The following is a 13,099-nucleotide window of genomic DNA, read 5'->3' as shown; positions in this document are numbered from 1 at the left end:
GTTACGGCACTGCTGGAGTATTGCATGAGTTGTTTTTCTGACAACATGACTGCATACCTTCAATTACTGTTCCCAGACTATGAGTGACAGCAATGGCATGTTTCTGTCGGCAGGTTCTCGAACTTTCAAAGTTGTTTTCTGCTGCACATGCACTCCCCACCTATGCGTGCAAACTTGCAACAGGGTCACGAGCCTTGCCCTTTTTTTAAAGTGAAGGTTTCTTTGCCTACTCTCCCGGGTTTGCAGTGGATGCTGCTGCTGCTGAATTCTGTAGTCTGCTGCTGGGCTGGTCAGTATCTCAGTGGATATACTTGTGGATATATATATATATATATATATATTGTACCGGAGCACATCGGCACCAGCTCTGTGCCAGCCAGTGTGTGGAAGAAGACGTTGACGATCGTGTGGTTCGCGCTAGGTCGGTTTTCAATGAGCCGGCTTGTTTAACCGCTTTATCAAGTCTACCTGCGAAAATACACTTGTTGCATTTGGTGGAGGTGCTGGGTAGTCCCCTTCAGCGTCCTGGAACTCTGCAGCCGTACGCTACCATCTGCCTTCACAATGACTGAGGACACCGGACCCTCGCGAGCTTCTCCCGCTCCCACACCTATCCTGCTTCGTCAGCGTGATCCTCCAGTCTTCAGTGGCACTGACGATCACGACGTGGAAGACTGGCTGGCCGAGTATGAACGTGTTGGTGCACACAACAAGTGGGATGACCGCGACAAGCTGACTCACGCCATCTTTTATCTTACCGGCGTGGCCCACCTGTGGTTCAAGAACCACGAGGCTGATTTTACCACCTGGTCTGCTTTCAAAGAGACCCTCGTTTCGTTTTTCAGTCGGCTAGCAGTGCGCAAGCTTCGTGCTGAACACAGCCTCGCGGGCGATCTCAACAAATTGGTGAGACCTTCACAAGCTACATTGAGGATGTCATCGGCCTCTGTAGGCGAGTAAATGTGTCCATGTCGGAACCTGACCGACAAACACATAATGAAAGGCATCGACGATGATGCTTTTCATATGCTCGTGGCCAAAAACCCACAGAGCGTTACTGAAGTTATTGAACTTTGCCAAAGTTTTGACGAGCTGCGTAAACAGCGCATCTCCACACATCGCCCTGGAATGCAAATGGCTGACCTTTCAGCTTTGGCTCCCAGCAACGCTGGTATTGATTACATCTCGTTGCTGCCTCAAATTCAGCAATACGTACGCGAGGAAGTTGCACATCAGCTCTCTCTTGTGGCATCGGTCACTGAGCCTCTCCCCCCACTGGACCAGTCGCTTCGTCGGGTTATCCAGACGCAAGTTGCTGAGGCCCTACAGCCCCCCGCTTCGCCGCCGCAAGTAACGACGCCGCTAACTTATGCTGAGGCCCTTACACGAGCTCATGCCCAACCGACGCCAGTCCCATCCAGCCCAGCCACCAACTTCTACACCCCGCCAAGTCCGGTACGGCCGGTTTACGTACTGTTCTCGCATCCGAGACCACCTATAAACCCCTGGCGCACTCCGGACAACCGGCCAGTGTGCTACGCTTGCGGTATTCCGGGACATGTTGCGCACTTCTGTCGCCGCCGCGGACTCTATTTTCGCGATGGCGCTCCCAACCTTAGCCATGTCCCTCAGCAAGCTACACACCGTCTTACATCTGACGCCACGGACTCGTATTCACGTCGCCCCGCCTTCAGTTCACACCGATCTCCTTCTCCCCGCCGCCGCTCCCTTTCCCTCACCAGACCACGACGTCTTGTTGCGCAGCGTCGATAACGCGCTCCCGCAAGCTCAGCGCAATCAGCTCGTTCAACTCCTTGACCGTTTTCGGACCTCTTTCGACCTCGGCCAACCTTGTTTGGGGCGCACGTCAGCGGTTGTTCACCATATTGACACCGGTCACCATGCTCCACTGCTTCAGTGTCCCTACCGAGTGTCACAAACCGAACGCAGCGTCATCAGTGAACAAGTCGATGACATGCTGCAACGCGGCGTGATCCAGCAGTCACACAGTCCTTGGGCTTCTCCGGTCGTACTGGTGCAGAAAAAGGACGGCTCAATCAGATTTTGCGTGGATTACTGCCGACTAAACAAGATCACACGTAAGGATGTTTATCCTCTACCACGAATAGACGATGCTCTCGATTGTCTACAAGGTGCCGAATTTTTTTCTTCCCTGGATCTTCGCTCTGAATACTGGCAAGTGCCGATGGCTGAAGCGGACTGTCCAAAAACGGCTTTTGTGACCCCTGATGGGTTATACGAATTTAATGTGATGCCCTTCGGCCTGTGTAACGCGCCTGCTACTTTCGAGAGGATGATGGATTCTATCCTCCGGGGACTTAAGTGGCGTACCTGTCTTTGCTACTTAGACGACATAGTTGTCTTTTCCCCCACTTTTGCATCTCATCTCGATCGCCTCGAGCAAGTTCTTGAGTGTCTCACGGCCGCTGGTTTGCAATTAAACTTGAAAAAATGCCATTTTGGTGCCAGACAGCTTACGATTCTCGGCCACGTCGTTTCACCAGAGGGAATCCTACCAGACCCCGCGCCAAACTGCGAGCCGTTGCCGAGTTTCCCAAGCCAGCCACTCTTAAAGAGCTCCGCAGTTTCATCGGCTTGTGCTCTTATTTTCGGCGTTTCATCCATAATTTCGCCTCTATTATCGCCCCCTTGACTCAGCTACTTGCCAGCAGCGCTGACCTCTCGGCATGGAATCCCGATTGCGACAAGTCATTTACGGCGCTCCGCCGGCTCCTTACGTCCCCCTCCAGTACTGCGCCACTTCAATCCCAATGCGCCTACTGAAATTCACAAGGACGCTAGCGGTGTCGGTCTTGGTGCCATCCTCGCCCAACGCAAAGATGGCTATGATGAGTATGTCGTTGCATATGCCAGCCGTACCCTAACAAAGGCAGAGTCGAACTATTCTGTAACGGAAAAGGAATGTTTGGCAATTATTTGGGCAATCAGCAAATTCCGTACTTACCTTTACGGATGCCAATTTGACGTGACTGACCACCATGCCTTATGCTGGTTGTCATCTATGAAAGACCCCACTGGCCGCCTCGCTCGTTGGGCTTTACGCATTCAAGAGTATGACATACGTGTCATTTATCGCTCAGGACGCAAACATTCAGACGCCGATGCCCTATCCCGTTCTCCGCTGCCTTCTGACCTACTTTGCTTACAAACTTCCACCTGCGATTCGTCGTCCCTGCATCACCGACATGCCAGCCGAGCAACGCAAGGATCCCTGGATCGCTTCTCTGCTTGACGTTCTCTCTCACCAGTTCGCTTGAATCTGTTTCACGCACCATTTGTCGTCAAGCGCATCACTTTGTCATTCGTGAAGGCTTGTTGTACCGCCGCAATTACCTAACTGATGGCCGCAGGTGGCTGCTTGTTATCCCCCGTCATCTGCGCTCGGACATATGCACCGCCTTCCACGATGATCCTCAATGCGGCCACGCTGGTGTATTCAAGACCTACTCCCGCCTACGCCTGAGGTATTACTGGCGCGGCATGTATCGATACATTCGCCAGTACGTGCGATCATGCCTTTCGTGCCAACACCGCAAGACTCCCCCTCATAGCACCGCTGATCCTCTACAACCTCTACCGTGCCCTACACGACCATTTGACCGTGTTGGCATTGATCTTTACGGTCCTCTCCCCCAACACTCCCGCAGGCAACCGGTGGATCATTGTCGCCGTCGACCATCTCACACGGTACGCTGAAACATCTGCGCTGCCAGCTGCCACCGCGATAGACGTCACTCGCTTCCTTCTTTGCCGCCTCATTTTGCGACAAGGTGCACCCCATGCATTATTAAGCGATCGCGGCCGCATCTTTCTCTCAAACGCTATTGAGGCACTGCTCCAAGAATGCCGCATTGTTCACCGCACCACCTCTGCGTACCATCCGCAAACAAACGGCATGACAGAGCGTTTCAACCGCACCCTTGGAGATATGCTTGCGATGTACGTGTCCGATGATCACTGCAATTGGGACCGGGTGCTCCCTTTTGAAACGTACGCCTATAACTCTGCGCCACAAGCTACCACCGGCTTCTCTCCTTTTTTTCTTCTATATGGACGTGAACCATCATGTTCCATGGACACCATTCTCCCCTACCGACCCGATGTCTCTGAAGCCACGCCCGTTTCCGAAGCGGCTGCTTATGCTGAAGAGTGTCGTCAACTGGCTCGCTCGTTTACCGCGCAAGACCAATGTCGCCAAAAATCTCGCCATGACGAATCCGCATCTAGCGCCCACTATTCCCCGGGAATGCTAGTTTGGCTCTGGGTCCCATCCACTACTCCCGACCTTTCGACCAAGCTTCTCTCGAATTATCACGGTCCCTACCGAGTAGTCGAGCAAGCATCTCCCGTCAACTACATCATCAAGCCGCTCGAGCCATCTTCCGACCACCGCTGCCGAGGGCGTGAAACAGTTCACGTCACTCGGCTGAAACCGTGCTATGACCCTCCTGTGCTGTCATTCCCCTAAGTCGCCAGGTTGGCTCCTTTCTGCGTGGGGAGTGATTGTACCGGAGCACATCGGCACCAGCTCTGTGCCAGCCAGTGTGTGGAAGAAGATGTTGACGATCGTGTGGTTCGTGCTAGGTCGGTTTTCAACGAGCCGGCTTGTTGAACCGCTTTATCAAGTCTACCTGCAAAATACTCTTGTTGCAATATATAATATATATATATATATATATATATATATACAGTAACTGGATTTTTCAATGGGCCAAGCGTATTTAGGAAAATCAGAAGCACAACTTCGCGGTTATCTAGGGTTTATTATTTTCCCAACAGTTTCGGTCGGTGGACCGACCTTTTTCAAGGGATGAACCGACCTTTTTCCCTTGAAAAAGGTCGGTCCACCGACCGAAACTGTTGGGAAAATAATAAACCCTAGATAACCGCGAAGTTGTGCTTCTGATTTTCCTATATATATATATATACACACACAAAGGTTATATGGGCACCGAATGCAAGTACGTAGCAGCAAATGGGCTTATGTAATTCCTGTATGCTGACCGACAAAGCAGTGAAATAAGCGCAACTCTGTTCTGCCTAATAAAATAATTCATATATAAAACCTGAGCAATACTGTTTGCTCATAGGTATCTCTAAAGCACACCTACTTGTTAATAGAATAGCACATTATGCTAAGCAGATTCTTTGATCTACTTGATTTTCTTTTATTTAGCCATTCAATATGTGCAATCAGGTATGTGCTCATTCTTCTCAAATCCTCCAGAATGGGTATGTGTACTCATATTTGCACATGCTATGAAAAAAATATAACCGATTACAATTACAATTAATTCATTCAAAAATTTAATTGCTTACAGTGACCAATAACTGTTCAATGAAAGTAACTGAGCAATTACAAACCAATTCATTACTTTTATCTTACTTCCCTCCCAACTTTTATTAACATTGCACAAATACAGTAAATAGAATGAAGTGGTGCCTGGCTCTTTCAGTGTGCATTTTCTGCAGTCCTTCACATATTGTTTGTCTTCACTAACAATTACCTTTAAAAATTTTTGCAGGTCATCTTCCCTCCTTTTCTTGGGAAGACATAAGCAGCTACACTAAAAAACTTGCTCAATGCGTGCATCAGAGAGAACGGCAGTGTTGTAGAACAAGAATAAGACATGTGAATAATTGCGAACAAATGTTGGAAACTATCCAATGACAATAGAAAAAGCTAAGTCTTCATTCAATGAATTTAGAGCTTTTCTAGGTGATGGCGCTTGTGCCGCATAGAAATTCAATACCATTGCGAGATGCGGAATCCTGTGCTGACAATACAGGCCGAGTGACTTTCTGTAATGATGAGGAAAGAAATATGGAGTGTTTGGTTTGTCTGTCTGAACATGCACATCCGCAAGGTTGCTGCGTAGCATGACCGCTGGTGTTCTACTGTAGTTCCCACCAAATTCAAGTGCTCAAAGCTTGGTCACATGCTGCAGCTTGTCTTCAATAAAGTAATTAGTCAGATGTAATTGGTTATTGAAAAATGTAATTAAATTACAATGGGTTTTACCAAGTAAAAAAAGTAATCAATTACAAAACTACCAAGCAATTGAATTGTTTACGAGTAATTAATTACACATAATTATTACATGAGAAGCATATTACACATTACATGCAGAGTAAAACATCTGATGTGGTCTCCAACTGCTTCAACGCCAACAGCACAGTGGTGGTTCCTCATTTCCTGACTTCACACAGTCCATCCCAAAATAGCAGTCACTGTCAGTAGGAGGGGTTTAGAGACAGCGAATTTAATTGAAATTTCAAGTTAAAATGTGCACTGAGAGTGCAGTTTCTTTATGTGTATAACCATATTGGGCCTTCTACTTACAGTTACAATGATGAACTGAGAATAGTCGGACAAACGTGTCATGGTCCCTTTAAAGAAATCTGGCCAATGGCCACTGTGTTTGTAACTGCATAGCAGCTAACATGAAAAGTGGCAGGAAGTTGAAGGAAAGATCAAGCAGTCTCCAGAACAAAAGTTTAGTTGCACACGAGTACAGGAATAATATTAGACTCAGATGTCCATGACAGTATTGTTTAGAGATGAAGCAGGTTTATTCACCATGTTTGAAAAGTGTTGCAGGATCCTTTTAAAAGTATGAGACATCTGCTGCACACAATTTCAATTTGGAAGAATATTTGCTAGATATGAAACGTCAACCCAGCAGTCAGGAAGAGAAAGAATGTAATATAATCGCTTACCACATGCCCATATGTCCACGGGTTTGCCATAGGGATCTTTCTTCAACACTTCTGGTGATAGATAACCTGGTGTGCCGGCAAAACCTAGAATGTGAAAGCAGAAGCAAGTAGAAATTAAAAATTAAATCTGGGGGTATTAAGTGCCAAAACCACAATCTGATTATGAGGCACGCCATAGTGGGGGACTCCAGATTATTTTGACCCACAGGGGTTCTTTAGTGTGCCCCCAATGCATGATACACGAGTGTTTTTGTATATATACCACCCCCATCGGAATGAGGCCACTGCAGCCGGGATTGAACCTGTGACCTCGTGCTCAGCAGTGCAATGCCATAGCTGCTGAGCTACCTCAGTGGGATTAAGCAAGTTAGAGAGCCACAATAAATTAGAAAAGCTCCATTACAGACATCATTATTATGAAGTACAGCAAAAATTGTTTTAAAAATGAGGCAGTAGTAGTAGCAAAGGGAGAACTTTGATGTACAGCCTTTTTCGTAACCTAATTTTTTTTAATTCTCCTGCAACAGAACATGCAATTCTGCTTTTTCAGTTGGGTTATATGGCGGAGAACACATAACCTGCACTAGAAGTTAAAATGGTAAATTAGCCAAAGCACAAAAATTCAATGATTGAGTTTATAACTAAGTTTAGGGTAAATATTTCCATCACAGATTTGAAGGATGTTAGTTTTCAAATTCATACCCATTTCGTGATACCGTTTTAATGCAAATGTGCTACGACATATCTATTACGAAGAATTCCCATCATCGACTTGATTTCCAAAAAAAATTGAGCATGTTGGACAGTCAATACAGGCAGCTGAGTTCATGCCAAGAAACCAGCCTGTGTGAGACAAAGAAAGAATTATGGCTCGCCTGAGCATCAACAAAAATGAGGAGCATCAGGCCTCACTTTGTTCTTTCATAATGCCCCTATGGACAACTGGAGCCATGTTTTCTAATGATACACTTCATTTCAAATTCTTTGTACCCTTTGTCATTGGCTCAGATGTGGTTGGGACACCGCTGTGCCACCATTGTTGCTGGGATCAGCCAGTCAGCACCACAGACGATAAGAAAAAAAAGCCAGTTTCGCCTGAAAGGCGAAGCATCGATTGCAATAGCAAATTAGTAGATAGCTATACGAAGTAAAGGTAGTAGTTTTATCGGCCACATAACCTTTTAAACATTAACTTACTGACTAAATTAACAAGCATGGTGTCACGCACGCACAAGCAAAGATGAACTCACTCAATGGCCGCGGAAACTCACTGTCAAAACGATGGGGTGAAGAAGTGCGGCAGCAGCAGCGAGCGAATTGACCTTCGTGCTGCCTCTCGTTTCAACATAACTAAGCGGAGAAAACACATTGCCCATGACAGCACTCGGAGCAATGTGTCCCCGTAGCAGAGTACTTTCAAGATAAGGCCCGCGCAGCTGCACCATATTCAGCAGCCACTGGAGTAGAATGCACCACCCCCCTTCTTTTCCTTCTCCTCCTCCTCCCCCCCCCCCCTGGTGTCTTGCATGCAACGGAAGACGGCGCGCTTCCTCTCCGCCTCCCCTCCTTTGGATTGCCAGCATAAACAAAAAGGACTTGACGCCATAAGCTCCATCACAATGTTCAGAAGAATTGGTTTCCAGTGAGCGTACGGTGCCGAGCTCAGCACCCATTATCAAATTCATATATGAACGAAAGGCGCGTATGTGAGTTGGTGAACCAATGCCAATGGACGAAGTCAACTATTTCTTCATGCACGCACATTAAAGTTCTTTTGTTCAAATTTGTTTTAAGATTATCATGCTTGGCAACCAACGTTCTGGTGAAAGTTGACCAGGGATGTGTTATGAAAACAATATGTGTCGACGAAGAAAATTAAGGTGTGTTCTTTTTCGTTCTGTAACCAAAGCCATGCCTACCGTGTGCCGGCCGCCCCTTTCAAGTGGGCTCTCCCATGCTTCTGAATCTCGCCAGCAAGCAGCCTGGCTGACACCGTGCACGGCGTGCTGTTTTAAATCACAAAATAAAGTTACTGTTGCAGCAAAGAGTAGTTCGCTTTTCACCTCTCTCGAATCGGCTAGGTTCCCTTGCAGTGGCACCACTCGAGACCTACGAGAGTGCACATTTTTTTAAACGCGTCATGTACATCTGGTTGACCACGGCATATTTACGGCCACTGTCACCAGGTCGAGTGTTCCACGTTCATGGCCCTTGCGGTCGAGTTATTTTACAGTTCTTAATTTTGTAAAGCTTGATGCCCGGGTGCCAGGTAAACAATGCTCAGAAAATTGTACCACAAAAATTTTAGGAACACGAAAGCCAGCAAAAAGTGTTTCCTCAAAGCTTCGCTAGTTACCTGGATTGGGATGTATGCTGGTGCAGCACACCACATGGCACACGGAGACACCTCTGATTGTTGTCACCTGAGTGAGACCTTAATAGAGGTCAAAGCTAGACATACAATAAGAACACGTATGTATGTTACACATCGACAATGTTCAGACTTTACTCGCCTCCTATTTCAATCACGGGCAAAGCTGTGACACGGCCTCTAGGCCCGTCGACATTCCAAATTTTGGCTACATCAAAGCAACGAAACACTAGAGTTTCCTAATTGCAAAAACTTGTTGAGAGCTCTCAGGAAAACACGAAAACGATACACTCGTCGTGAACAGCACGTTCACTGTGCCCCCTCCAGCGCAATCTCACATACCAGCATGGCGCCGGATGATAAATGGCACTGTGATCGCAAAATGGCGGCGCCCTCGATAAAACGGCCTGTATCGAAAGCTTTACTAAAGTCCAGAAACATAACGTCAATCTGGTCGGCTTTATCGTGAACTGAAGCACAAGTGTGAACAGAGAGAAGCAGAGTAGTTGTAAACAATCTTGCCAAAGCTCTGTTGAAATGAGGACGTATTGTGATCTTTTTTAATTTATTTTTTTAATTTTGTGCATTTTGTAAAGAACTCCTCTGCACTTACCATACCAGGCTTGCTGTTCTCCTTGAACTTCAATAGCCAATCCGAAATCTGCCAATTTGACAGCAGCGCCTTTGGCTTTACTGGCCAACAACAGGTTTTCAGGCTGTAAAAACAATAATATTCATTCTATTTCTCAAGAGTGGTTTTTGCACAGAGAAAGTATGAGCAGTGCAATATGATCACAAGAACACAAACTCATCCCCATCATTTTGTACTGCTCGCTTTCGTTCAATATGAATGACCAAATAGTCAAATCAAGATTAGTATTTTAAGTTTGGCAATGGTTTAAAATTGATTTTGCATGCAAGCTAATTTGAGCATTGTTTAAGATGAAGGTAAACAGGCAATAACAAATAAAAGTCACATTGCAAAAAACACACCTTGCTTGAGAAGACACCTAAACTGCATTTTATTGTGTTTTGATATTAAATGCACTTATCACAGCATTTCACTGTATTTTCACAGTATTTGTTGAGGGTGCGGTAATAAATTTTAATCATTTGAAACAACAAACTTGGCTCTTTGTCCACTGTCCTATTCTGGCTATGAGGAATGCCAGTGTGAAGAATTCTGGATAAATTTTGACTTCTTGGAGTGTGGGAAAATGTTAGAACAAGCTCACTTTAGATGGACATCGAACCTGTAGCTATGCTTAGGCACATTTGGTGCTTTGCACCAGAACATCATACCTGCTTATTCATCACAATGGTACACAAGTTAAGATTTCTGTGCACATGTCGAAGACAATGTACCAGTGCAACAAGTGCAATTAATCTTAACAAGCTTAAATTACTGGAAGCACTCCTGGTGCTGTCTGTTCACGTTGCCATTCCATGTGAATTCATACCTATGCTTCTTAGCAACATAACATAATTGAAGGAAACTGAACAAAACAACACAAAACAAAAAACATGATAGCCTCAGTAAAGAAGCTTGTCATAAGCCTGCTTCCGCATCACCAAAAAAAGCTAGACACACATAACTTAAATTCAAACAATGCTATTGACATATTAAAAAACTTTTGTGAAACATTTTTTTGCCTCCTTCTCACCCTACTACCTAACTATACCTTTAATTTGTTAAAAGCCCAGAAAGTCGACAAACAGACTGCTGCTTCTGTTTCTGCATAGTGGCTGGAGCTCAACTAAAAGATTCATACGTAAACAATTGAAGCTGAGAACTGAACACTATGTGACTCAATCTTATTTTTTTTTGGTGCATGAAAGTTAGCACTGAAGACTGGGATTAGTTTTGCAAGCTCTTGCCACATGAAGTTGCTGGACTTCAAAGCTGTAAAACATCACCACCATAAGTAAACCCATGCTCAATATGGCCAGTCCTATTCTAGTACAGCATGTCCACCTTTTCACAAAAGCTCTATGGCTGGCACGATGCTCAAGACTGGGCTGTAAGGAACATGCAGTAGTAGAACTGAAAAGAGTTGAGGCCTTGCCACTGCCTGAAAACTGCACTTTATTTTCTTTGTATCTATATCACACAAAAGTAAATACACACCTTAAGATCTCTATGAACCACATTGTTCTGGTGACAATGGTTCACACTCTCCAGAATTTGTTGAATGCAGTGGCTAGAAGAAAATGAGAACGCCAAAATCATTACTAAGCAGGAAGAGTGAGCAGGATTGTAGAATGCTGTGTGTCTGCTTTTTGTTCCCCCTAGCAGGCCAGGGTCACATCAGCAAGGCAATGTCATTTGAGACTGTCAGATGTGAAATTTTACTTAGTTTACAGCTTCCTTACAAATTACCATGTGGTACTAGACAGAAGTTGGTAGAAATCAACAAGCTATTCAATGTGAAAAAGAACAGCCTTTGCAAGAAGTTTGGAAGACTCTGTGCTGATAACAACTGCCACCATCATGTCTCATTGCGGGGCTACTGTAGCAAACTTTGCCCTCACATGTGAGCAAACAGCACTATTTATCTAACATTCTCAGCACTGGAGCATGAGAAGGTGACGCAGTGGTGCCCCGGTAGACTGATAGTGCCTCCAGTAAGGAATGAAGTGGTTTCTAAAGTTTCGACAAAGACTGTACATTAGCATACATGGGCTGTTAGCATTTTCACATTGTGCCAATGGCTCTTAGAAACGACCTCAGGGCAACAAAATGCTTCCAAAATCTTTTTATACCCTCACCACTTAAAACACTCTATAATCCCAGTGTTCAATATTATTGGGAGGTAGTAACAGACATTCTATATTTACTTTAGTTTTGATATATCAATGGTCACATTAGCACCAGCGTCAGAGGAAGAAATATATGCTGCTTAAAACAATTTTCTGAAACAATAGCACGAAAGTATGGTCCAAGCAAAACAAGTAGAGAACACAAGTTTATGCATGTGCAGTGCCCTCTTCTTTCACTTTGTCTCCCCTTTCACACTGTTGTCTTCAAAATGGAGTCTTACAAGCTTGCATAATCGACTGCAGTTAATATAAGTAATGGGCCACATAGATACATCCAAAGAAATATAAATACAATAGATAATCCTTTTACTGCTTAAAAAAGGACACTATGACATGAAGAAGTAAATCTGAAATTAGCAAAAACCTCACTTTCCTTCCTTTAATTATGCTTATGAGAAGGAGATTGTGAGTTGTGCACAAAATAAAAAGACTTTTTTAAAAACCTTTCGTGCATGAAATGTTTAAAGGTTGCACACTTGAAGTTGTGAAGCACTGTCCACAAAGGGTTCTACCTCTTCTAAAAAGAGATAAGTAATAGTGTAGGTAGAAGCAAATGTCAAGAGGCAGTGGTGCACAGAAGTGAGCTACCCTGCCAGCAGCCAAAGTTCTCTCCAATTGGCTCGACCAGCATCCACCAGCGACATTCCTCTCCTGCCCTTATCACACCTAAGGGCCAACATGACATTCACGTCACAACTCCTGCCCCCTTTTTTTCTCTCTCCTTCTCTTGCTCTGCTTCTTGCTGTGCAGTGTACTTCCGTTGCCAATTTTGTGGACTTTACATTAAATGGGGATCCCCGAGTTGTTAGCATTGCTGCTGGACATTTGTGTACTAGAAGCATAATGTGTGACATGGAGGTGCAAGCTGCAATGTCTCTACTGGCGTGGAGATTGGCTCTTCTAAGGAGGAGGGCATGCGGGAGTTCATTTTACTTTTCAGCTATTTTCGTGGTGCACATCAGTAATGCTTCGCAGATATGATCATCACCATGTGATCAACACAGCACACTTGCTTGATTGCAAGACCCAAACATGGTGAGAGGTCCTTTAAGGGCCAACAGCAATGAAATTTCACTTTGGCTAATTGGTTATACACAAGTAGTATATATAATTGAAGTAACCTTGACAAAGCCACTGGGGTGGTAA

At 45.1% G+C, this 13,099-nt stretch overlaps 1 protein-coding gene across 22 annotated transcripts in view; it reads right to left on the bottom strand.

The window, feature by feature from the left end:
- The window catches only part of LOC119436648 (calcium/calmodulin-dependent protein kinase type II delta chain), a 241,175-nt gene that overhangs the window by 93,605 nt on the left and 134,471 nt on the right, over nucleotides 1-13,099 (bottom strand). For all 22 annotated transcript variants that reach the window (XM_037703587.2, XM_037703590.2, XM_037703592.2 and 19 more), the window contains exons 6-8: nucleotides 11,262-11,334; nucleotides 9,747-9,849; nucleotides 6,763-6,846 (exon numbers count right to left, since the gene is read on the bottom strand). In XM_037703587.2, the coding sequence (XP_037559515.1) occupies nucleotides 6,763-6,846; nucleotides 9,747-9,849; nucleotides 11,262-11,334 (260 nt within the window). The remainder of the gene's footprint in view (nucleotides 1-6,762; nucleotides 6,847-9,746; nucleotides 9,850-11,261; nucleotides 11,335-13,099) is intronic.

This window comes from Dermacentor silvarum, chromosome 1, assembly GCF_013339745.2.
Source record: "Dermacentor silvarum isolate Dsil-2018 chromosome 1, BIME_Dsil_1.4, whole genome shotgun sequence".
In the NCBI taxonomy this organism is placed as follows: Eukaryota; Metazoa; Arthropoda; class Arachnida; order Ixodida; family Ixodidae; genus Dermacentor; species Dermacentor silvarum.
Note: the sequence above shows the minus strand (reverse complement) of the source record. Positions and strands in the feature narration are given on the sequence as shown.